Source organism: Euleptes europaea, chromosome 8, assembly GCF_029931775.1.
Source record: "Euleptes europaea isolate rEulEur1 chromosome 8, rEulEur1.hap1, whole genome shotgun sequence".
NCBI lineage: Eukaryota > Metazoa > Chordata > Lepidosauria > Squamata > Sphaerodactylidae > Euleptes > Euleptes europaea.
In genome coordinates this window covers 6,664,431-6,690,747 of record NC_079319.1, presented here as the reverse complement: position 1 = coordinate 6,690,747, position 26,317 = coordinate 6,664,431, and the positions used below count along the sequence as shown (strand labels likewise).

Below are 26,317 nucleotides of genomic sequence, written 5' to 3'. Positions count from 1 at the left end.
TGGTTTGCCATTGCCTGCCTCTATGTCACATCCCTGGTTGGAGCGGTGGAGTCTGATCTGGAGAACCGGGTTTGATTCCCCACTCCTCCACATGAGCGGCGGAGGCTAATCTGGTGAACTGGATTTGTTTCCCTGCTCCTACACACGAAGCCAGCTGGGTGACCTTGGGTGAGTCACACACTCTCAGCCCCACCTACCTCACAGGGTGTCTGTTGTGGGGAGGGGACAGGAAGGTGATTGTGAGCCGGTTTGATTCTCCCTTAAGAGGTAGAGAAAGACGGCATATAAAAACCAACTCTTCTTCTTTTTTCCAGGGTCAAATACTAGCCAGGGTCAGGGCTGAGAGTGTGTGACTTGCCCAAGGTCACCCAGCAAGCTTCCATGGCACGAGTGGGGACTTGCTGGCTCTTTCATTTATTTATTTAGAGAGACAGAGAGAGCACTAATAACTTAGGCATCAAACATACTGATGACGGGTCTATTTCAAGACATTCCAAATATTTCCTAAGATAAAAGGCACACAGAAAAGTGTATTTCACTACAACTACATTATCAAGCCAAGCTTACATCGCAAAACTGATTTTGTTTAGTTCCTATTATAATTAACTGCCTGACACTAGGAAAAAGGCCTAATGAGTTATGCAAAGACAAGTTGCAGGCACTTTCAATTAACCAACTTTTTTTAGCACATTAAGCCAACTCATTAGCCGAGTGTCAGATAAACCATCCTTCACTTTCAGTCACGAATAAATGCCAAGCACTGATATATATATATATATATATATATATATATATATATATACACACACACACACACACACACACACACACACACACACACACCCACAACTACGCAATATAACTTGTGAAATTCACAGTTAAACCCAAATGGCACTTTGTAACTACTGCTAACTACTGAGCTGGAAAATAAAACCCTCTCCTCTCCTCAGAATGCTCTGACTGGCAAAACTTCTTTTTTCTGAAACAGCATCCAAGAATTTCCCCCCTTTCCGGAACGGAGACTGCTTTTCCCTCTCAGGTGCCAATTATGAATGAAGTTAATGAGTATGCATGAATCCAAAGCGAGCAGAATGCAACAAAGCCTGAAAATCATGGCATGGGGAGTACATCAAATTACAGTCTCGGAGCCTAATACAAAAAAAAAGACAGTCATGTGGAGGCTCAAGTACCATTTTATGTACTGATGGAAGAGCTCAGAGAACAGTCGCAAGGTTCCCGTTGTAGTTCTGTTTCTGGAAGTCGGGAGGTCTTGGCCTGGCCAGGGCCTTGAGAGACGAATTCTAAGAGGCTCACAGAAGAAAAGTAGACTGCAGCAAATTAGGTTCTCCCTAAGCGAACTCAACTAGCATTAATTTTCTGTCATTGAGGAGGGAGGGGGGCATTACACATTTACGAATAACTGGCACAAAATATACCCTGGGGAGGTAGATCTGACACTGTTATGCATGCCTTGGTCATATTGAGATTGTTATGTTCTATATGGGGGTGCCTTCAAAAAGTGTGTAGGCTGTTCCGTTGGTCATAGGATCATAGAGTTGGAAGGGACCTCTAGGGTAATCTAGGCCAACCCCCTGCACAATGCAGGAAATTCACAACTACCTGCCCTCTACACCCCCAGTGACACAAAGCAGCATTTGAACCATCTATGCACTGTGATTCTTCAAAAAGCTGCTATGCAGTAGGTGACTGAGTTCTTGATTCTTCACTAACATCAACTTCACTATTAAAATTGCATACTCTGAGAAGAACACTTCTGGTATTTTGACAGGGGGGAAAACACAAAAAGAAAAGCCCCTTTTTACCCCAAACAAAACCTTAATTCTGTTGAAACGTCAGTACTTACTACACATCACAGCACTGAAGCTATTTGTTCTACATACTGAAGTATTACAAGTATTAATTTCTCATCAAACCAGTTCCTAGGTTTTAAGAGTTGAATCCTGCATCTTCCTTCTGCTTGGGGCAGTGTTGCCCTCCGTTATGAAGCACACTCCTCTGGCATTAGGTACTCTGCAAGTGGAAAACTCCAAGCACCTGAGGAATGTGTCCACAATGGTGGGACACTGCTACACAACCGGAAATGAGATATGGGACCAAAGCCTATATAGCTGTGTGCTTTTTAATTATACTGTAGCACGAAAACATATTACAATCAGATGTTTTATTAATTAAATCCAGCATTAAAAGTCACTTTGACAAACCAATGACTATATAAGAACGGGCGATCGGACATTTTCTAAAGACAGAAGCACCTACTCTACCACCTGTCCAACTCATGCCAGATATTAAGTCACTTCTGAAACAGAAGAGATTTGTGATACAACAGGAAGAGACTACTGATGAGAGAACACAAGTAGAAAAACAAATTCTCCACTCCTCCACATGAAGCCTGGTAGTTGACTTCGGGCCAGTCACAGTTCTCCCAGAACTCTCTCAGCCCACGTGGAGTCAGGTAATGGCAAGCCACCTCCGAATGTCTCTTGTCTTGAAAAGCCTACGGGGTCGCCATAATTCAGCTGCAACTTGACGGCACTTTCCACCACCACATATATACAAAAATCGGTTTGGATCCCCGTCCGTTCGAAAACGATTTATACAATTAATCTTATAAATCTCTTAGTATTATACATTCACAATACCATCAATTTTATTTTCAATTAATATATATATATATATATATATATATATATATATATATATATACACACACACACACACACACACACACACACACACACACACACACACACATACCTTGATCAGAAAGAAAGTCCAGCATGGTCTGTAGGAGAAAAGATAAATGCCGAACGGAGAGTGCTGGGTTGCCCATTCTTCGAGACGCGTACACCAGCTCGTGAAGCAAACGCATCTGCACAGCTGCCCAGCCGCGATGAGTTCCTTTTTAAAAAGGTACAAACATGTTACAAGATACCCCAAATAACCTCAACAGAGTCAATTTTAAAAGAAACTTAATTACAGAGACAAAGTGGTACAGTGGTTAAGAGTGTCAGACTGGGATCTTGGAGACTCGTGTTCGAATACCCACTCTACCATTAAATGCAGTAGGCGAGGTGGAGGTAAGATTTAAGCTAATTTCCCCTCTCCTTAATCTACGAAAGGACAGCTCTGAGGAAGGGAGGTTGAGGAATCTCCTATGGGAAGGGTCAGCCAAAACGATGAAACAAGTAGCTAAATTCTGTGCTGCAATAGACAAGATCTGTCAGACAAAGCGGGGCTTGGCAATCTAACCTAAAACGGAAAATGTTATATTAATCTGAGGTTTTTTAGCTAGTGGTAATTTGTTTGTTTATATATCCCATAGTTTTAGACATTGTATCTTTTAATTCTATCTTATAATTGATATGAATATTTTAATGGCTTTGCCGTATTAATAATAAATCTGAATCTGAAGGTGGAGGTATAAGATAGCTGAAAGGCATTCATTCAGCAGACCTCCAAACCATGAGACTCATCAGGGACAGGCGGCACTGTACTTTGCAAGAGGATAACAATAATTCCAAGGCACCGTATATGCAAGGTAATAGTGGTCCTAAACAAAGGGCCTCAATGTTAACTGTGCCTGCCCTTAAAACCCTGCATTTGACTAGTATGGGGGATTTTTTTTTTGTTTATTCATAGGTCTTTTATGTGTTTGTGTGTTTTAATAATTGTTGTTTTATTTGCATTGTAAACTACCTTAAGTTCCACGAAGTTGAAAGGCGATTAATAACTGTTTCACATGAATAAATAAAGGTGAGATGATTTTTATTTATTTAGTGTGTGCTTATCCTGTTTTTCTTCCTAGTGGGCTGGGGACACTAACTTGTTTACAAAAATATAAACATACAAAATTGTGTCTGCTCTCTTAAATATTAATGGTATTATTATTATTATTATTATTATTATTATTATTATTATTATTATTATTATTTTAAGCCAGTGTGGTGTAGTGGTTAAGGTGTGGGACCAGGACCTGGGAAACCCAGGTTCGAATCTCCACTCTGCCATGGAAATTTGCTGGGTGACCTTGAGCCAGTTACACACTCTCAGCCCTGACCCTGGCTAGGATTTGGATGGGAAACCTCAGGAAAACTATTAGTTTTACACACCGTACACAAACACACAAAAAACCATCATGTTTTCCCTACTACATGGGATTATTCCTCAAGTATATCTTGATCTCCAGTTAGCATGAAGTAGTAGAAGGAACCACCGCAGATGCTCTTAATATGCATTGATTTTTTAAAAAATGTAACGAGGTGTCCCGGCTCTTGACCCTTGCTGCGAATTGCCCCTACTGAAATGGCACCTTGGCAATATTCTCTCCTCCAACACAGGGCAAACCATTTAAATCAAAGACTTAAAATCTACTGGAGGGTCAGCTCTACATAAGGCCGACCATCGGAAGGACGGAAGAGCCACTTCCCAGGCCTGTCAAGCCCAATGTCTCAAAATTCACCTTTGCTTGCCCAGGTTTCCCTCAAAACTGTCTGTGTAAATTCACAGATCTGATGCATGCACAGGCTCACAATCCCTGTCAACACCTGAGAGAAAGTGTGGTGTAGTGGTTAAGAGCGGTGGACTCTAATCTGGAGAACCCACTCCTCCACATGAAGCCAGCTGGGTGACCTTGGGCCAGTCACAGTTCTCTCAGAACTCTCTCAGCACCTATGTCACAAGGTGCCTATCGTGGGGAGGGGAAGGGAAGCCGCTTTGAGAGCCAGCATGGTGTAGTGGTTAAGAGTGGTGGTTTAGAGCGTCAGACTCTGATCTGGAGAACCGGGTTTGATTCCCCACTTCTCCACATGAGCCGCCGGAGGCTAATCTGGTGAACTGGATTTGTTTCTCCACTCCTCCACATGAAGCCAGCTGGGTGACCTTGGGCTAGTCACACTCCCTCAGCCCCACTGACCTCACTCACAGGGTGTCTGTTGTGGGGAGGGGAAGGGAAGGTGACTGTAAGCCGGTTTGATTCTGCCTTAAGTGGTAGAGAAAGTCGGCATATAAAAACCAGTTTCTTCTCCTTAAAGGTAGAGAAAAGCAGGGTATAAAAACCAACTCTTTTTAAAAATCTGACTTGTGTGTATCCTTTCAGTGTATTCCATCCAAACAAAAAAAGTCTGGGAGAGGCTGATATCTGCCCTCCCTCCCTTTCAGACCACTCATACCTTTGCTGAAGTCCTTGGGGTCCAGGGACAGGCTGTAGCCAGGAAGGGTCTCCAGAAGAAGTCTGTAGCAGGCTCTCCACCCGGGCTCGGTGATGCTCGGGGCCACGCACTGCATTGCTGCGACCCGCTTGAAGAAAGCAGACTTGCGATGAAATCCAATGCGTTCGTACAACTCAGAGAGAATGCTGTAGCGCTGAATTTTCTCTTCCTCGGAGAGCTGAAAGTTATATTTTAAAAAAATAACAAGGAAAACGGCATACTTTTACTTTGGATTTTTTTTAACCCATACTTGATGACCACAAGTTTGCCCAATAAATTCGTTGTTGTTGCAAAACACAAAAATGTTATTTTGGAGAAAATATACTGTTAATATTTATTTATTTAATTTATAGCCCGCCCTCGTCCCCAGCATGCCAGGCTCAGGGCGGGTAATGACGATTAAAAACATAAAATATATAAAGTACATAAAATCATCAACATTGTTAAAACCATAATCTCAGTAGAACACTTATACGCAGATGGCCATAAATGTACCCAGATGCCACAGTGTAATAGGATATCAGCAGTTCAGCCCCCCACAGATTTCAAGAGTGGGGGGCAGGATGGGAAGGCCAGTAATGATGGATCCTCTCGCGGCTGTCCTCAGTTATAGGCCTGGTGAAATAGCTCTGCTTTATAGGCCCTGCGGAACTCCCCGCAGGGCCTTGATGTCACAAGGAAGACTATTCCACCAGGCCGGGGCTACGACCGAAAAAGCCCTGGCCCTTGTTGAGGACAGCATGGAATATGGGATGGAATATGGCATGGAATATGTTCAGCACACGGCAGAAGACAGAAAAACCACACAGTGATACTGTGGACTATGGCCACAATCCAGAAGTGCTACAAAATTAGCGCCACAAGTTTGGGGGTGGGGGAAGTAGATGTGTGTCTTGACTAGCAGCCCCCCTGCCTCATGGCAACCCGCTTTTGAAACCGAGGTATTTTTAAAATAGCTTGTAATATATTCAATTCAAATGTTCAAAGCTGGAGAATTTTTTTTTTTTTAATCCATTGGGTTAGCTCAAACCTCTTGGATAAGCCTGATGGGCTCTTTGGAGCCTGGATCACATGGTACCCTGAGAGCTGAAAATGTAATGCTGCTGCGCTCTGCAATTCTACTTCTAGGTAGGATTAACATTTTTTGTCTAAAGTGAGACAAAGTATGGCCAGCCAGAGGAGTACATCTAAGGTATTATGGAAAGTTATTCCAACTAGCTTCAGAAAACAGCCTAATGCCATTTTTTGTTTTCTACATTGCTTAAAGTTCTGCCTTCACGAATTGCTGAGCAGGATACATCTCGCTGAGAGCCCAACTCAGGTTAGGAGCAGCATGAGTCTTGCTAGGCATGATACGATACAAGTAGCCAAAACTACCGGTTCTCTTTTTGAGCGGTTGTGTCAAATCCCATCAGGGCTCATTATTTCTGATATCTGACTGGCATGCTTAAAAGAGTGAAATGAACCCACAAGAGAAATCTGTTTTGTTTGGACAGCTCAGAGGCTGCTACGCAATATTTCACACTGACAGGATTGCAGCGAGGGCTTGGGGCAACCTTGAGTGCAGCACTACTGACCCCTTGTGGACAACATGCAGTGCGCGTGCATTGAAATCTGCCACAGCTGATAAAGAGACGCATCTCAAAAGGTTCTGAACTACTTGAAGGAAGTGAACAGGAGCACCACAACATCAGAAACGTTAAAAATTCAGATAGGCCTCATAACCCTTAAGCAAAGTTCTACCAAAAACTCCTCCAAGTAAAACTGTTCAGCAATAACATTTTGTTTACCCTACTCACAGGGCGGCCCTGACTTAGTGTGATCTCGTTAGATCTTGGAAGCTAAGCAGGGTCAACCCTGCTTAGTGCTTGGATGGGAGACCCCCCACGAAGGCCCAGGGTTGCTATGCAGAGAAAGGCAGGCAATGGCAAACTACCTTTGTTAGTCTCTTGCCTTGAAAACCCCCCAAGGGGGGTTGCCATAAGTTAGCTGTGACTTAACAGCCCCCCCCCCCCCCGCCAATCATAGGGTGGGATCTTTCAAATTGTGAGCACAAAAGTGCTTGAAGATTCAGTTTCTCCCTTTCTCCAGAAACCCCTTGAAAAGCTGGCGTGGGGGTCTCATGGACAGTTTCAGTCTGTGTGGGGTTAAATGCCACTTGAATCCAACTTTTGAAATGTTCTTGCAAAGTCTCTAAAAATGGTTATCCAGTGTCAATTCCACTTATCGTCTGAAGCCAAGATACCTAAAATAATAATAGTAATATTCTATGGAATATTTTAAAATTCACTGTTTTGTCCTTTATAAGCCTTGTTTTTGAAACTGTTATGTAAATTCAAGCATTTGTACCAAACATGTTCGGTTTCATTTCTCTTAAAGAAGCCTCACTGATTATAGCAAGACTCCAAAACAAATAAATTTATTATCACAATCCCTGCTCAATTTTCCCCCACCCACAGTAATGTTTGTGTTAGGTTAAACAAGAGGCAAAAGCTTTACAGAAATCATGCCCCAGAAACAAACAAATAATAATATTTATTCCCTTTATTTATAGATGGCCTTTTTTGCTGAGACTCGAGGTAGATTACAGAACATAAAACGATGCAAGCAGATGCTATAAAATAGTTGGTGAACAATCCAATAGGACTAGGACTACAAAATTAAAAAACAATGCAAAAAGAAAAAATGAAGGCCTGGCAAATTGTGACAGGAGGCCTTTCGGGAAAAAAGGCATAGTCTTTATGTACCAGGATTAGGCCTGAAAATAACTTTTTTTTTAACTGGCACTGTCTGTTTTTGGGAGTGGGGAGAGGCTCAAAGCAGAAAATGAGAGGTTCCACTTCTGCCACTTCTTTAGATAACTCTGTGCTAGCACAAACCCTGCTTACTTTCACCCCTGATAAACATCTTTGGGCTAAGCTGAAGATTATTTGAAGATAGGTGCTATCGATACGTGAAACATTGCCTTCTGACCTAAGGCAGGACAGTAAGTAAAGTTCAATTGATCGGTGAAAGGCTTTACATTATTTACTTTCTCACCTGACGAAGGTTAATGTAAACAGCATTCTGAAGGAATTCAGAAGCTTCCATGCTTCTCTTCTGTATTGCCAAGACTCTCACGGCCTTCACACAGGCTTCCAACTCGATCACTCCAGCATTCTTGTACTAGGAGACAACAAAAGCATAGTGGAATGAAACAACATTCAACTATGGGCCTCTAAACCATTCTGGGACAACTCCTGTATGTTGCGCCAGACTGTATGGGAAGAAAAGCAGGTCCACAACACTAAAACCTTGATTACATTTTAATAGGACCTGTCTGGCAGGCAAAGTTGTTTTATTTGTACAGACAAGACAAAGGACTGAATAGTGGGCGATTCCAGACCAGGAGACAGGAAGTTGAAATTTGATCCTGCCTCCCTGAGCAACCGGTGGGAATCACCCAATGTATCAAGATGCCCTCCTCCTCAGAGCGAGAACAACACAAAGCATAGCAACCTAGCAAAAACTATTTTTTGGAACAATGTCAACACATATAATTGTTCCATGCCCAAAAGATACCTGCAGCTCTCGCTTCTTCTCTCCTGGAAGAAGAAGAGTTGGTTTTTATACCTTGCTTTTCTCTACCTTAAGGAGTCTCAAAGTGGCTTACAATCGCCTTCCCTTCCTCTCCCCACAACAGATACCTTGTGAGGTAGGTGGGGCTGAGAGAGTTCTGAGAGAACTAGGACTAGCTCAAGGTCACCCAGCAGGCTTCATGTGGAGGAGTGGGGAATCAAACCCAGTTCACCAGATTAGAGACTGCTGCTCATGAGGAGGAGTGGGGAATCAAACCCGGTTCTCCAGATTGGAGTCCACCACTCTAAACCACAACACCATGCTCACTCTCAAGGGTGTAAGCTCTGGAAATCTATCAGAAAGTTAACTGATTTTGTTTCACATACCAAATAACAACCCTCAAATAAGGAAGCAACATTACCTTGCTGTAGTAGGAAATGGCCTCTTTGTATTTATCTATAATGTCTTCAGGGCTAAGACAGTTCTTTGCACGCCCTATTTCGGTACTGGTATCTGCATTGATACCATTTGAAGTGAGGGCACCTACATTGAAGAGAAACAAGAATTTTCAGGTTAACAGTGTGTCTCATTTCATGAAAACAAGGTCAGAGTAAAAACAAGGAATTGTGCCTCAGAGAATTAAACGCCTACACCACTGGCAAGTTTAATAGGTAGCAAAACTTAAAAAAAAAATAGTTGCCAATTGTGTGGACAAGCTAATGAATGATATATGTTTAATTTCCCAATGTACAAATTGCTTTGTTACAAAAGGATTCCTTTTTAAATACTGTGCAAAGAATTAGCAAGAATATAATGGTTGTTAAAGGAAGTATATGGAAAAAAACCTCTTGCAAAAATAACGTATCTTAATCATCAACTGATGCTGAACTTGCCTGGGATTGGACTCGATGACCCTAGTGGTCTCTTCTAACTCTATGTTTAACTAAAGAGTTACTATACAGCCAGCGTGGTGTAGTGGTTAAGAGCGGTGGTTTGGAGAGGTGGACTCAGATCTGGAGAACCGGGTTTGATTCCCCACTCCTCCACATGAGCGGTGGAGGCTAATCTGGTGAACTGGATTTGTTTCCCCACTCCTACACATGAAGCCAGCTGGGTGACCTTGGCCTAATCACACTCTCTCAGCCCTACCTACCTCACAGGGCGTCTGTTGTGGAGAGGGGAAGGGAAGGTGATTGTAAGCCGGTTTGAGTCTTCCTTAAGTGGCAAAGACAGTTGGCATATAAAAACCCTACTCTTCTTCTTCTACTACTACTATTTGCTTGCTTTTTTATTTTAGATATTTATATAACACTTTATCTCCCCAATGGGGACCCAAAGCAGCTTACAACGCTGTTATCCCCTCCTCCACTGTTTCCTCACAAAAGCCATCCAGTGAGGCAGGTTAGGCTGAGAGACAGACCAACCCAAGGTCATCTAGCGAGTTTCCATAGCAGAGTGGGGATTTAAACCTGGGTCCCCCAGATCCTAGTGCAACACTCTACCCACTACACCACATGTTACTGAAATATCAATAAAACTCAACACAAAAATTCTGGGAAACCTTCTGATAGCCAAGGCAACTTTATTGTTCTACCAAAAAGAAATGCTGCTTAATGTTCACATTTTAAACAAATTCCTCATTATCAAACAGAATGACTCGAAAGAAACAAGAACTCCTAATACACAGGCTACATGAGAAACAATTTAAATTTGTGTGTTTTCCAAAGGCACTATAAAGACAGAGTACCTGAGTTTGCAACATTGTGCAATCCTCTAATAATGGGGGGGGGCGCACTAAGGACTTTTTCTTTTAACTGAAAATCCCCAAATTCAAGTGATACATCAACTTTTCCTGAATACTGGATTGAATCCAGTGGTTCCTTTCCACTAAGTGAAGATTCATTCCTCTACCTCACATAGCAGAACCACTGGATCCAACCCAGTGGACCAATTTGTGTGTGAGAGTATGTGTGTGTGTGTGTGTGTTGGTGGGAACAATTTAAAATCTGATGTCTGGAGTTTATTTTAACATGCAGCTGTTGTGGGAGCAGGGAAACGGTGCGATGAAATATACAGGGAGCTCCCATGCGTCATTAAAATAAAAGGATGAAAGAATCAAAAAATTCAGATGAGTACTTAATTTTTTAAAATGTCCTCTTTTCCTCTGTCTTTTTAGCTCCCTTTCTTCCTCCAACTAGAATCTATTGACAGCAGCCAGAATTTCAGCAGCAGATAAAAGGTGTAGCTGAATTTCTAGCACTAACTACTTGGCTTTAAAAAAATCTGGACAGTAGCCATGACTGCACAACTAGTAGAATTGGTAAAGCTTCAGGAAAGGACTGATTTGATGAGGATCAGATACATATACATCAATGTCCATCTGAATTTTAATATTTGTGATATTGTGCAAAGTTATTTATACTGAATTAATATATGTTTATAATTTCAGAAAGAAAGAAAGAAAGAAAGAAAGAAAGAAAGAAAGAAAGAAAGAAAGAAAGAAAGAAAGAAAGAAAGAAAGAAAGAAAGAAAGAAAGAAAGAAAGAAAGAAAGAAAGAAAGAAAGAAAGAAAGAAATATTCCTGTGCATATGTTCATGGCTTGGGATCTTGAAATACACTGGCTGTTGTGTGTGGGAGAAACAGCTGAGGATAAACCACACCAGTACCATGTTTAAAAAACAGCAGTACTAGAAAAAAACCTTCAACACAAAAATATATTTTGAAACAACACTTTATAAATATACCTGGATCAATGAGAACTTCTTGTGCCCCTAAGGGAAACCAAAGTGATAGCATTAACCTTCAGCATTGCCAAAATAAACTATTTTTAACAATGCAAAGAAGCAATCACAGGCAAAATTCTTACAAAGCATTGAGACTACAATAAAATAGGGGAACACACCAGTTGTCGTGGTAGTGATAAGTGTAGTTGCTTTACGTGGATTTCTCAACCCTGCAGATGACTCCACACAAATTACTACCCCACAAATAGTTTTACCCTACAGATGTGGGATAAAATGGGAGGGAGAACACCTGCACATGTATAAAGCTCCCCATCTGGTCATTTGGTACAGCTTCTTTTTCGCAATAGACCTCAGGCAGACGGTTATTGAACAACCTGATTTATTGCATGCTCTTTTAAACCTATTATTGTCAACATTTATACAACCACATAGGAAATTCTTCAGAAAGTTCACATGCTATGTTAGAGTTAAAATCCAGGCCCATAGTGGTAAAGAACTGCATCAAGAGAACTAAGTATAGAAGTTTTTGCAAAGAGTCTATTTGTATAAGGCTATCTATATGCTACAAACGATTAACAAAATTCAAATTCAAATTCAAAACCTTTAATGGCATATGATTAACAAAGATACACGTGGGTAGTAGCTCTTGTGGACTCATTTGCAAGTATGACAAATTCATAACAATGCCACGAGTTGCTTTAACTCTCACCAGTGTTGCAGTGACATCCTGAGCAGAGTTACATACTTCTAAGCCTGTTGACTTCAATGGACGTAGAAGGGTGTAAATGCGCTTAGGATTTGCCATTCACCCCCCAGCAGTCTTCCCTGTGGGCATCCGTGTGGCAAACCTTGATGCAAATGCACTCTATGCTGAAGCCTCAAAAGGTAATGGTCCTTTAAGATGACAAGATGACAGCAGCTGAGCTTCTGAGACAGAGTTACGGATCAGGCACATGCCCACACAGCAGCTCAAATCCAAATCTTGCCTCTATGATAAATTTGCTCTGCTGCCTTAGGCAAGCCGGTCTCTCCCACTGCCAGCCCACCTCTGGAACCCGGGGATGGCTCCCGTTATAATCTAATGCAGATGCTGCTGTCGAAATGAGCTCTGGCTCACGGAGGCTTATGCCACAATAGATCTGTTAGCCTTTAAGACGTCACAAGAATCCTCTATTTTGGCAGCAGCGGACTTAGCATGGCTACCTCTCTGGAACGGAAGCCAATCACTTTCTTGTGTCGAGCTGCGTTCTGCATCTCTTTCCTCACTCTGCCTATTATCATTTGAAGGGTGGGGACGAAAACTTAGTGCACATTGTGAACCAGCAAAGATCAGCCTTGGCTCTTTAAAACTTGTGTGCACAGCCTGCTGAGTGCTACCCTCTGGCAAACAGAGGATAAAACTCCAACAGCTACTCATCTGTCTTGGCTTATTATTATTATTATATATATAGCACGTATGTGCTCAAAACATTTAATGCATTCTGTCTTGTTCATATTACAACTTTACAAGATATATATTATAGAAGTCTGCAAATGTTACAACCATGTCGGTTTGGAAGGTCTAAGTATACATGACATTTTCCCCAGGATGTCAGCTGGAGAAGCACGTTCTGAAGCTCCATAATTCCCAGGTGTACAAGGGCCCGATTTAGATCACGATACACAAAGAAAATGGGAGTTGAACCCAGCCCCTGGGGCACTATTTGCCACACTGCAGATATGTAAACATGGAGCTCATCAGTGCAAATGTTGCGCCAATGCAGTAAATAGTAACCCACCCCACAGCCATTTCAGGAAAAGCCCCCACTCTTTGCACACTGCAGTCCTCACATGATTTGGGCCTGTGACTGTTTGGGAATCATGGAACTTCAGGACACAACTCTGCACATAACATTGGAAAGTTTCCAGGGAAAACGTACTGTATTTTCGCTCCATAAGACGCACTTTTTTCCTCCTCAAAAGAGAAGGGAAATGTCTGTGCATCTTAGCGAATGTGTGTGAATCCAGCCCCCGGGGAGAAGGACAAAGCTGCGAGAGGCCCTGGGCCCCCCGGCCGACCCCCGGCCGCGGCAGCCCAGTGCAGAGCCAGCACGCCCCGGGAGCCGGCTAGGAAGCCGCCAGCCAGCTGGGGGGCGGGAGGCCCCTCCCAGCAGCCGCCCGGCGCAGCGGGAGCCCACGCACCCCGGGAGCCGGCTAGGAAGCCACCCACCAGCTGGGGGGCGGGAGGCCCCTCCCAGCTGCCCAGCGCAGCGGCAGCAGGGCGTGGAGCCAGGCTGCCCCGGGAGCCGGCTGGGACGCCGCCAGCCAGCTGGGGGGCAGGAGGCCCCTCCCAGCCGCCCAGCGCAGCCTCGGGACCGGGAAGCGTTGGGGGGAGGTTAAACTCCTCCACACTGCCATCCCAGGCAGCGCAGAGCACTTTCAAGACCGCCCCACCCGGCTTCTAGGGACTCCCTAGGCAGGCAGTGCAGAGCAGTTTAAATACCCCCCCACCCGGCTTCCAGGGAGTCCCTAGAAGCCGGGCGGGGGGGTCTTGAAAGTGCTCTGCGCTGCCTGGGATGGCAGAGTGGAGTTTAAAGACCCCCCGCCGCCGCCGAGCTTCCAGGGAGTCCCTAGAAGCCGGGAGGGGGGAGGATCTTGAAAGTGCTCTGCACTGCCTGGGTTGGCAGCGCGGATGAGTTTAAAGACCCCCCCCCCCGCGCCGGGCTTCCAGGGAGTCCCTAGAAGCCGGGCGCGGGGGGGGGGGGGGGGCTCTTGAAAGTGCTCTGCGCTGCCTGGGATGGCAGCGCGGAGGAGTTTAAAGACCCCCCCCTGCCGGGCTTCCAGGGACAGTACACCATTTGATTCAGAATATATTTTTTCTTGTTTTCCTCCTCTAAAAACTAGGTGCGTCTTATGGTCAGGTGTGTCTTATGGAGCGAAAAATACGGTAACATGTAGTCAGGCCCTTGATTCCACTTTCAGTCCTTAAATCCGCCAAAACCCTTAATCTGTCTGCTAAACCCCATGGAACTCAGTGAAACTTTCTTCTGTGTGAGTCAGTGTAAATATGAGTTCCACAGGACTTACTCCCCAAGTAAATGTGCACCGGACTGGTACAGTCTCACAGAGTCTCCCGACAGTTCACTGAGTGCTTTCCAAAGATAATAAAAGGAAGACATAATGGAATGGAATTTATTTTAGATATATAACCAAAGGGGTATTCTGTATATTTGCATAATAAGAGCAAATACTGGATAGTTTAATTCACACTAGTAATATATTTGGTTACAGTCTATTAACCAGGAGAGACATACACAGTTATTAAACCACAATTAATTTTATATCCCAAATACTGTTACTCATACTTTTGTTGCAATAAAGCTGTAAAATAATGATTACTGAATATTAAAAGATCCTGGAACAGATGTAATTAAACACACACACATGCTTATCTAGTTTCCTCCATGCGGCAAAGTCTTACTACAAGCCCTTTTCTTCATGGTGTAATGATGTCTTCCCTTTACTGAGCAGCTTGAGTTTGCTAATAATGTGTTATCTCTAATCAAATCATCACATATTCTTGCTAGGAAAACGGATACCTTACTCTTGCTGAGTGCAATGTGGTTATGTGAATGCCATTAGGACTTATTGTACAGTGCCCGTGGCCTTGCCAATACCAGCACACAGTCTGCAAATGGCAGGTTCATGCAGAAACAGAAAATGACTGGCCTCCAGCAAAGTGTATGAAACGGCTTACGACTAACTGGGCTTCCTCTGCCAACCTGACCCTGCAAGGTACTTCTCTGTATTTCCTTGAGTCTAGTCAATTTCATCTGCAGTGCCATTCCCTTCTTTGCAGACTGTGTTCCTCCCTCATATGGAAGATACATCATCCAGCCTTTTTTACACTCACCTCTGCCTATTGCATGAGGACAGACTAGTGCCACAATTCTGTAGTCTGACTGACTAGTGCCAGACTATTCTGTAAAGATTTCAGAGGGTAGCCGTGTTGGTCTGCAGTAGAACAGTTAGATGAAAGGGGAGGGGCCGTGGCTCAGAGGCAGAGCGTCTGCTTGGCATACAGAAGGTCCCAGGTTCAGTCCCCGGCATCTCCAGTTAAAGGAACTAGGTAAGCAGGTGATGTGAAAGACCTCTACCAGAGACCCTGGAGAGCCGCTGCCGGTCTGAGTAGACAATACTGACTTTGATGGACCAAGAGCCGGATTCGGTATAAAGCAACTTCAGGTGTTCAAATCCAGTACCACCTTAAAGACCAATGAAGTTTGGGGGGTATAAGCTTTCCAGAGTCAAAGCTCCCTTCGTCAGATTTAACAAAGGGAGCTTTAACTCTTGAAAACTTATACCCCCAAGGTGCCTCTAAGGTGCTACTGGACTTGACTCTATTCTACAAAGGTTAACGTGAAGTATGGTCACACTCTGAACAGACAGGCTTGGATCCCATAGTAAATCTCTGTCACTGGAAGGGATTTCCACCAGCAGAACAGGACTTCCTCACTTCCCTCTGTAGGCCAAAATGATCCCCAGAATACCATGCCTGAAGGCTAGGTGATCCACAGGAAAAATATGAGGGCAGAATTGCCAAAAAAAAAAAAACACCTTCTCTTAATAGAATTTGCCATGGGATGTAACCCATCATCTCCTCAGCTGCAGCAAGCAACGCTAGAAATCAGAACATGTTACCAAACGATTATGTATTGAGCTAGCTGGGGAGAAAACTTACAGCACAGAATACACTTTAGTTCTTACCTGGTCTGTGCCTGTTGCCTGTCTCTGCAGGAAGGGAGCTTCCTTGGGCTCTGCGAGGACCAATTTTTCCTCCTGTGCCTCCAGGATAGTGATAGATAACAGAGGCTGAACATAATCCTTCAAGAGCAGCTATAGAATGAAAATAAATAAATAAATAAAATGGCAATGGTATTACAGCCCACTCAAATTATTCCAAATGTAATAGGCATACAGGCAAGGACTGAGACAGGTCTAGGCAGATAGAATGGCAAGGCAGTTAAGATTCACCAGCACTTGAGAAAGGGCAAAGCAGCTGATGCGACAAACATCTACAGAAGAAGAAAGAATCACTACAGGGGCCAGCCACCGGGAAGACACATTGCCCATTTTGAAGCAGCTACATTGGCTGCCAGTCTGTATTTGAGTCCAATTCAAGGTGCTGGTTATGACCTTTAAAGCCCTTCACAGCCTGGCACACACAAATTTGAAGGACCATCTCCTTCCATATGTCCCTGCCTTGCCATTCTATCTGACAGGGTCATCATGTAGCCATCTGCTGGGCACCCCACCACTTATGTTGGGCCGTCTTGACATCAACCAGAGCCTGGGCCTTTTCCATCATGGCTCGGGCTCTGTGGAATGGGCTCCCTGAAGAGGTGAGAGGGGGGCCCTCCTTGGAGATCTTCAGAAGGCGCTGAAAGGGCTGCTTGTTTGCTAGGGGTTCTGAGGGGTTTGAATAGCAGGCATCTTTTGAAGAGGGGGAGAGATTTGGGGTTTGCCGTTTTATTTCTGGTTTTAACCCAAAAAGGTTTTCAACTATTACTGTAAGTTGCCTTGAACTATGATGAAAGGAGGGATAAAAATGTTTTAATTAATAAATAAAAGACTCAAGATTAATTCACAGGCTAGTCGGGACCGCCTCTCCTGGTATGTTCCCTGGAGGACTCTTCGCTCAGCTAATACCAACCTTTTAGTGGCCCCCACCCAAAGAGTGTCCGGCTGGCATCGACCAGGGCTTTTTCGGTGCTGGCCCCCGCCTGGTGAAATAGCCTCTCTAATGAGACCAGGACCCTGAGGGACCTCAAAGAGTTCCACAGGGCCTGTAAAACAGAGCTATTCCGCCAGGCCTATGGTAGACAGTTCCCTATATATAAATGCTGGCCTCCCTAACCCCCCACTGCTGTTATACTTTCCCTATAGCGAACTGGGATTTTAGTTCCATCTGCTCGCCTAGTTGTAATGTTATGTTTTACCCTTTAGGGGCGCCTTAATTGATTTAGGATATTTGTTTTATATAACTTTTTACAGGGCTACTTTAAATGCTGTTTTGATGCTTTTTATTGATTAAACGGGATACTATATTCCTTGTAAGCCGCTCTGAGCCCGGTCTTGGCTGGGGAGAGCGGGGTATTAAATTGAATAAATAAATAAATATAAAATAAATATTAAGAGGGTCATTCAGAGACTCAGTTGAGTGTCGAAGGGAAGGTGGGTGACTTCTCATGCTAGGAAAACAGTGTTAGAGGATGCTATGGCTATCCCATATTCTAAATTCCAACATTCCAGGGAGCCTCACAACACCCAAGTGGTTACTTCAGAAGCAAAACAAAGTAGATCTAAAATAGATAACGATGACAAAGAAGGCATACCTATATTTCTGACTTAAAATACAAATTAAGCTGTAGCAGGTAGGCATCACAAAAGCCCCGAAACTCTGTCATAAGGGGAGGGGCCATGGCTCGGTGGTAGAGCATCTGCTTGGCATGCAGAAGGTCCCAGGTTCAATCCCCGACATCTCCAGTTAAAGGGACTAGGCAAGTGGGTGATGTGAAAGACCCCAGCCTGAGACCCTGGAGAGCCGCTGCCGGCCTGAGTAGACAATACTGATTTTGATGGACCAAGGATCTGATTCAGTAGAAGGCAGCTTCATGTGTCCAAGGTGCCTTAAACACAGTTGTGGCTTGTTTCCAGCCATCCCTACCTCCAAGCCACAGAAAGTCATTGACGGAACGGAGAAGCTCCACGGCCATGTGGTAGTGCACCAGGGAATCTTGCAACATCCCAGCTTGCAGGCACAGGTCACCCACATGCTTCCGCATACGGCCCTGGCAACGCTTCTTATAGTGTCTAGAACACAAAAACGCATGAGGCACCATCAGTTCCATTGGCCTTAACGTACCAGAAGGCAGTTGGCTTTAAGTTCTGCATCCATCAATTCGCCACAGGCAGGAATATAGCCATTGTTTTTTCCACTGGCGAGCAAATAACTCAATTTGAAAAAATCAAATCAAATTGAATAAACACAGACACACCACCATCAAAAAACATGAAGCAAATACATCCCATATCATGTAATACTAGTAACGGTGCTGTCAGCACAATGGACTGTGAGCGCCGCTCAGTTCACCCAGAAGTCCTGCACTTCTTCCTTCTTCCTCTCATCTCTTCCTGCCTCACTCTCTTGATGCCACTGACTGACCTCCAATGCTACCCTAACCAGAGTTACACCATCCTAAGTCCAATTACTTCTGCAAACTAAGGAGCGGATACCTCTGCTCACATCTCCACTGCTCATGTATCCTCTAGCTTAAAGGGAATTATTCAAGGGGTCTTTTCTTCGCAGGTAATAAAGTTGGACTGTACAGAATAATTTACAAGTTTCTTGGAGAAATTATTAGGGACCGTGGTCTGTATAGCTTGCTGTCAGTAGGATCCTACTACGTAATTTTTTGCATCATTCAAAGTGTCAAGTCAGTACTTACGCTTTGCTTCAATTCTATTTTCCCCCAGATTTCTGGTTAGTTCCAGAATTCTAGAATCCTAATCCTATTTCATAAATAAAATGAACAAACAAAACAAGCAAATCAGTACCACACATCTGTTGCCTAGACTCCACGGGCTTTTGAACGACATCATGTAGTTGCAAAATGTTTTTTTTTTTTGTGGGGGGGGGGGTCCCTTGGCAGAGACAGCTTAGACTTACTGTTTAATCATACAAGGCCAAAACGTAATGCAATACCTCTTCGTACAAGGCCAAAATGTAATGCAACCACTGATTAAAATTCGGTGTTTTGTGAGGTTATAAAGTGAATGAAGCAAAATCAGTGTTTTATTATAGAAACAATTATAGCTCTGCTTATACTGCATATGGAACATTTTAAAATGATCAGAAATTTGGAAAGCAGCCTCATACAAATTAACATTGCTTTAAAAGGGGATTGGACAGATTCATGGAGGATAGGTCTATCAGGGGCAACTAGCCATGGTGACTAAAGGCAACCTCCACATTCAGAGGTAGTAAATTTCAGAATCCTGGTGCCAGGAGGCAACATCAGAGGAAAGCCTCGGCCTCTATGCCCTGTTGTCAGCCTTCCAGAGGAACTGGTTGGCCACAGTGTGAGACAGATAGACTAGCTGGAACATTGGTCTGATCCAGCAGGGCTCTTTGTATGTTCTTAACACACACCAAACATGAAATAATGGGTTGGATCCTAAGAACCACAAGCAGACCCCCTCCCCTTGCAAGACAAATGATTTGTGCCTCCCCGTTACTACTGCAGCTCCCTGCACACCCCACAACCCTGCTTTGGAGAATCACGGGGGCCTCAGGAACAGCATGAGATGCAGCCAAGATGGTACAGCTCAATGCCGAATAGAAATCAAGAATGCACTTCCTCAACTTTTGCCTGAGTAGAAGGGTCCTATGCTTTTGAAAGGGCTAGTTTGGGCCCAAGTCAATATGCTGTCACGGTTGGTCAGTTATCTCTCACTATAAAAACAAACTTCTTAAAATGCTGATTGTATTTTAAACTTTATTAAATTCTTTAGGGTTGGCAACAAAAAAATTAAAGAACAAGAATTTGGTAGATATACTAGATAGAGACAATATGAAGGGCGATACAGGTATACCTAGCCTGACGCAATAGTAAAATGCAGGTTGGGTATTATCCAGAGCAGAAGAAAACATGATACTGCCAAAGCAAGACCATTGTGAAGTTCTTCTAATGTGCCTTGGCAACTTCAAGATACAGGGCTGCATCCGAAGTACAATAAGTGGAGTTCTGCTCATGGAATAGGACTTTCCATCCTCCCCAATGCAGCCTACCATGCCTCCACACAAAAACAGGGCTCAGTTTGAGAGGGACACAGCAGAGAGAAACTGACAAAACCCCTTCAGCCACCTGTGCAGGTGTCCTTCCGCTGGCAGATATAAAAGCTACAGATCCAACCCACTGAATGGATGATGAAAAATAGCTCTATTCCACATGTCATCTTAAGAATTTGGAATAAACAGAAAGCTCAATTCTCTACCATTTCCAGTGGAAACGTTTTACATAGTCATTAGGAAAATAATGAATTCTGAATGGTTAAAACTTGCATTACTGGTTTCAGAATGTTATAATTTTATAACGTAGGGAATTACAACAAAAATATTCTCTTATTCACTTTTAGATTAATCAGGTTTTTTTACAAATGTTATGAGAAATTCTAACATGAGACAAGAAACAGCATTTAAAGCTCAGCTACTTTCGGACCTTAAAAAAAGACTGCTAGAGCTAGATTACATTCAATTACGCATCTATATCCTCACAGAGTAGGCTATTCATATGTAGAAAAGTGCAGAAAATATTAAGCTGCCGTTTTCTGATCTAGTTCAGCATTAGGAATGGTAATGAAAACCTCTGTGTTCATGTCACTCATTTAATTACCTCGTTTATACCCTGTCTTTCTCCCCAGTGGGGCCCCAAAGTGGCTCACGCCATTCTATTCTTCTTTTATCATCGCAACAACCCTAGGAGGTAGGTTAGGCTGACATTGTGTGACTGGCCCAATGTCATCCTGCAAGCTTCCATGGAAGAGTGGGGACTACTGCAGTGTCCCAATTTTTCATGAAAATCAAGATTTTTCATTGAAGCCCCACAGGGACACATTTCCATGATCGCAAAATTAAAAGATCCTAGGCAAAAAGCACCCATCTGCTACAACAAGGAAACAAAGAAAAACTAGAAGCCTATTGTCTGCTGAAAACACACACGGAGAATGGGCTAGTTTTGAAGAGGTGTGGGGGGGTATTATTATTACACAATAGCACATACCCGTGCTCTTCGTAAAATCTCCCATTCTTGAGGTCATGAAAACACACTCCCACATGGGTCTTTAAAAAAAAAAAAATAACGTCTGCAGTCAGAGTGCCCTGGAGAGGGAGCAAATGAGTTAAATAATAATCATAGAATCATAGAGTTGGAAGGGACCACCATGGCCATCAAGTCCAACCCCCTGCACAATGCAGGAAATTCACAACTACCTCCCCCCTCCACACCCCTAGTGACCAGAAGATGGCCAAGATGCCCTCCCTCTCATCATCTGCCTAAGGTCACAGAATCAGCATTGCTGACAGATGGCCATCTAGCCTCTTCTTAAAACCTCCAGGGAAGAAGAGCTTACCACCTCCCGAGGAAGCCTGTTCCACTGAGGAACCGCTCTAACTGTTAGAAAATTCTTCCTAATGTCTAGACGGAAACTCTTTTGATTTAATTTCAACCCATTGGTTCTGGTCCGACCTTCTTGAGCAACAGAAAACAACTCGGCACCCTTCTCTACATGACAGCCCTTCAAGTACTTGAACATGGTTATCATATCCCCTCTCAGTCTTCTCCTCTTCAGGCTGAACATACCCAGCTCCTTCAACCTTTCCTCATAGGACTTGGTCTCCAGACCCCTCACCATCTTTGTTGCCCTTCTCTGGACCCGTTCCAGCTTGTCTACATCTTTCTTAAATTGTGGTGCCCAAAACTGAACACAGTACTCTAGTTGAGGTCTAACCAGAGCAGAGTAAAGCGATACCATCACTTCGCGTGATCTGGACACTATACTTCTGTTGATGCAGCCCAAGACTGTGTTTGCCTTTTTAGTTACCGCATCACACTGCTGACTCATGTTTAGTGTTTGGTCTACTAAGACCCCAAGATCCTTTTCACACACACTACTGCTCAAACAAGTCTCCCCCATCCTATAATTATGCATTTGATTTTTCCTACCTAAATGCAGAACTTTACATTTGTCTTTGTTGAAGTGCAGTTTATTAGTTCTAGCCCATTTCTCCAGCCTGTCAAGATCATCCTGCATCTTGGCTCTGTCTTCTACCGTATTTGCCACCCGTGCCAATTTAGTATCATCTGCAAATTCAATAAGCATCCCCTCTATTCCTTCATCCAAATCATGTATAAAGATGTTGAACAACACAGGGCCCAGAACAGATCCTTGAGGAACTCCACTAGTCACTTCTCTCCAAGTGGACAAGGAACCATTAACTAGCACTCTTTGGGTACGAACTGTCAACCAGTTGCAAATCCATCTAACAATAACAGGATAACAATCCACTAATAGGGGACACTGGAAGCAAGAAGTGTTCTGTGATTATTTTTTGTTCTCAGCTCCTCAAAGGTTAGAGAAAAGGGAGAACAAATTCCCTATCGCTACGCAGTTTGGTCAATCCACTCAGCCCTATTGCCTTCTCTCACTACCAGCTAGGATTACCAGCCTCCAGGTGGGGCTTGGGGTTTTCTCCTGGAATCACAACTCATCTCCAGACTACAAAGATCAATTCCCCTGGAGAAATCAGCAGTTTTGGAGGATGGACTCCATGGCATTATATCCCACTGAGGTCCCACCCCAAACTCCACAGGTATTTCCCAACCTGGAGCTGGTGACCCTAGTAAAGGTTTCAGGTAGAAACCCTAGTAAAGCTTTCAGGTAGATGTCTCACTGCCTGCATTTCTTTTAGCTGGAGATGCTGGGGACTGAGACCAAGATCTTCTACATGCACAGAATATACTTGGTGGCCTCTTCTCAGTATCACTGATATCTTCTATTTAGAAAGTTATGCATATGGAAATGCAGTGAGACAATGTTGTTGTTGTTTTAATTATTTCCCAAGCAAACCAGGTCTACTGCATAAAGTTACCCGGAAGTAAGGCCCAAATCCCAGTACAAGATTTCAGACTACTTAAAAGTTCGCTTCACATCCATGCACTGCAGTATTACATTTGAAAAGATGCAAGTTCATGTTTTAAACCAAAATGTTAGTTAGTGTGTCAGAAACTTTAGCATTGCCTAAGCTGTATACATTTAATAACATACCAAGAAAGAATGCAAAAACAACATTTCAAAATCTTCAATGAATGAGGGTGGGTACTTATAAAAAGAAGATGGTGGTATTAACACATTAAAAATAAGTTTGCTAATGTATGTTGCTGCCTGTACCTCACGAAACATTTTCACATTCCGCATCTAATCAGAAAAGTAGTTACTGCCCTCAATGATACTAGCATTGTACGACAATGTTAAATAATAACTGGAAACAGTCACTACCATTTAGAAACACTAATACATAACCTTATTCTTTTTCTATAGCAGCCTTCTTGGTAGAGGGTAAGGTTGCCAACCTCCAGGTGGGACCTGGAGATCTCCCAGAATTATGACAGATCAGTTCCCAGGAGAAAATTGCAGCTATGGAGTGTGGTCTCTCTAGCATCACATCCCTGTTGAGTTCCCTCCCCTCCCCAAACCCCATCCTCCCAAGGTTACACACACACACACACACACCGAGTCTCCAGGAAATTCCCAACTCGGAGTTGACAACCCTAGAAGAAGTCTAGTTTGTGAAATGTTTTGCCAAAGGAGTTCTGTCACAGCCTGGCTCCACAAGACCTTCTGAAAAAGGTGAATGATATTCCCCATCTCCCTTTTTAAGAGCAGTGTTTGAGATATTGTAAGGAGGAAAGAAATTAATCTATAGTCAACTGCAATGGAAATAGCTGCATGATTAATTATAGAAGTTTTTTGTCTGCTTTGAAACTCACTTTGATTCTCCAGGGAAAAACAGAAGAGGGTTCTTCAAACACGTGTAGAGAGCCAGTGTGGTGTAGTGGTTAAGAGCAGTGGTTTGGAGTAGTGGACTCTGATCTAGAGAACCGATTCGATTTCCCACTCCTCTACATGAGCGGCGGAGGCTAATCTGGTGAACTGGGTTGGCCTCCCCACTCCTACACATGAAGCCAGCAGGGTGACCTTGGGTTAGTCACAGCTCCTTCAACCCCACCTACCTCACAAGGTGTCTGTTGTGGGGAAGGGAAGGTGATTGTAAGCCGGTTTGATTTTCCCTTAAGTAGTAGAGAAAGTCGGCATATAAAAAAGCAACTCTTCTTCTCAAGTAGTTTTATTAAGTGGGCAGGCAGGTGGAAGCCTGGGAACTCAGCCTTGAACCTAGACCAAGCATAAAGCCCTTATCCAAAGCCACCACCTCCCACAACCACCTGCTGCTGTGTTACCCACCTCAGCCCTTTTCTCTCAAGCAAAGTCACAGGCGAAGTGCTCTTTGGGGGGATTCATTATATGTTACAACCTGATGTGCATAACAAAGCCCTATCATTCGCTTTTAATACACCAAATGAACTTTGGAAGGAAACAGGGGAGGAGGGGTTTAATACTTTCCCTGCCATTCCCCCCCTCAAAAAGCTCCCCTCCAACAAGCAGCTTCTTCCTCCAGAGAGTTCCAGACACATTTCAATGTTTTAATAACTACTTGTCAGTCGCCTTCAGCCAAGAGGAAAGATGGGGTATAAATATTTTAATCAGTAAACAGAAATTGAAGATACACACATCTGGAGCTTCACAGGGTGAAAAGCAGCTTGGTGAGGTGATATGGAACAAAAAAAAATAGTCGGCAAGACAAAACATGAAGAAGCTCTTCCTGCCATTTCTCTGCTCTAAAGTCACCCTTTCTAAAATCGTTGTGCTCCTTAAAAATGGTGCCAGGATAAACATATAATGTGTCTTGGGTGGGTGATGAAAAGTGCTGTCCAGTTGTAGCTGACTTATGACGACCTCAAAGGGTTTTCAAGGCAAGATACGTTCAGAAGTAGTTTGCCATTGCCTGCCTCCGGGTAGCAACCCTGAACTTCCCTGGTGGTCTCCCATCAAACTACTAACCAGGGCTGACTCTGCTTGGCTGCTGAGAGCTGATAAGATCGGGCTAGGCTGGGCCATCCAGGTATACTCTCTTTCCCCGTGTGATTCAGGACCCAACCAAAATGGGAGAAATCTAGCAGCTATTCAAACAGAGAAAGAGGGGGCAAGCTGGTTGCCTGACCACTTTGCTCATGGGGGATGAGTAAGTGAGCAAAGACAATACTTGTTGCCCTTTCAAGCCACGCTCATATTTAAAAAAATACTGCACGGGGTTAAAAACAAAACAAAACAAGGTGAGCAGGGATTTAGGAAATGGTGATGCAGGGATTTAGGAGATAGTGAGGAGGGATGTAGGAAGATCAAGACTAAAAGGAAAACACCTGTGTATAACCTGAAGCTCCTCACCGCCTTCAATTTTCAGAAGTTTCTCCTACTCATGTTCATGGAGGAATGATCAGAGCTAGCTATATAATAGGGCTCATAGTGACCCCTGTGTAGCTGACATGAAAGTTTCTTCTTTCTCCCCAAATGTCAGAGGTGTTTCCTAACTATTCAACACACCTGAGACGCAGCATTAACATATGTCATGAACTCAGGGAAACTGTACCTGGGAGCATAACATTTTATTCAGTATAGTGAAAACCTAAACGAATTGTGAAGAGCTCCAAGAAAATCTCTCCAGATCAAGTGAGCGGGCAACAGCAAAGCACACAAAACTGAAAGTAAAGTAAGGGCCAGGCGACGGACACTTGAGCAAAAAATCCGTACTATAAACAGATGTGGAGAAGAGTCAGAACAGGCAGAAACGGAGAAGGAAAAACATCTTGGGGTTGTAATAGCTTGATGAAAGCAATGATTCAGCAAGCAGCAGCAATGATAAAAAGAAAATTATATGCTAGGGATTATTAGGAAAGAGACTGAAAATAAAACAACCAATATTGTGGTGCATAAATCTATGATGCGGCCACTTTAAAATACCATGCACAATTCTGGTCGCTGTACCTCAAAAGAGATTCTGCAGAATTGGACAAATTGCAGAAGAGGGCAACCAAGATGATTGGGGGGGGGGGGAGCATCTTTCATACAAGGAA

At 43.6% G+C, this 26,317-nt stretch overlaps 1 protein-coding gene across 1 annotated transcript in view; it reads right to left on the bottom strand.

The window, feature by feature from the left end:
- The window catches only part of TRAPPC9 (trafficking protein particle complex subunit 9), a 187,383-nt gene that overhangs the window by 150,321 nt on the left and 10,745 nt on the right, over positions 1 to 26,317 (bottom strand). The window contains exons 3-9 of the mRNA XM_056854642.1: positions 18,238 to 18,383; positions 16,278 to 16,406; positions 11,532 to 11,558; positions 9,208 to 9,329; positions 8,268 to 8,393; positions 5,190 to 5,406; positions 2,776 to 2,919 (exon numbers count right to left, since the gene is read on the bottom strand). Coding sequence (XP_056710620.1) covers positions 2,776 to 2,919; positions 5,190 to 5,406; positions 8,268 to 8,393; positions 9,208 to 9,329; positions 11,532 to 11,558; positions 16,278 to 16,406; positions 18,238 to 18,383 — 911 coding nt within the window. The remainder of the gene's footprint in view (positions 1 to 2,775; positions 2,920 to 5,189; positions 5,407 to 8,267; positions 8,394 to 9,207; positions 9,330 to 11,531; positions 11,559 to 16,277; positions 16,407 to 18,237; positions 18,384 to 26,317) is intronic.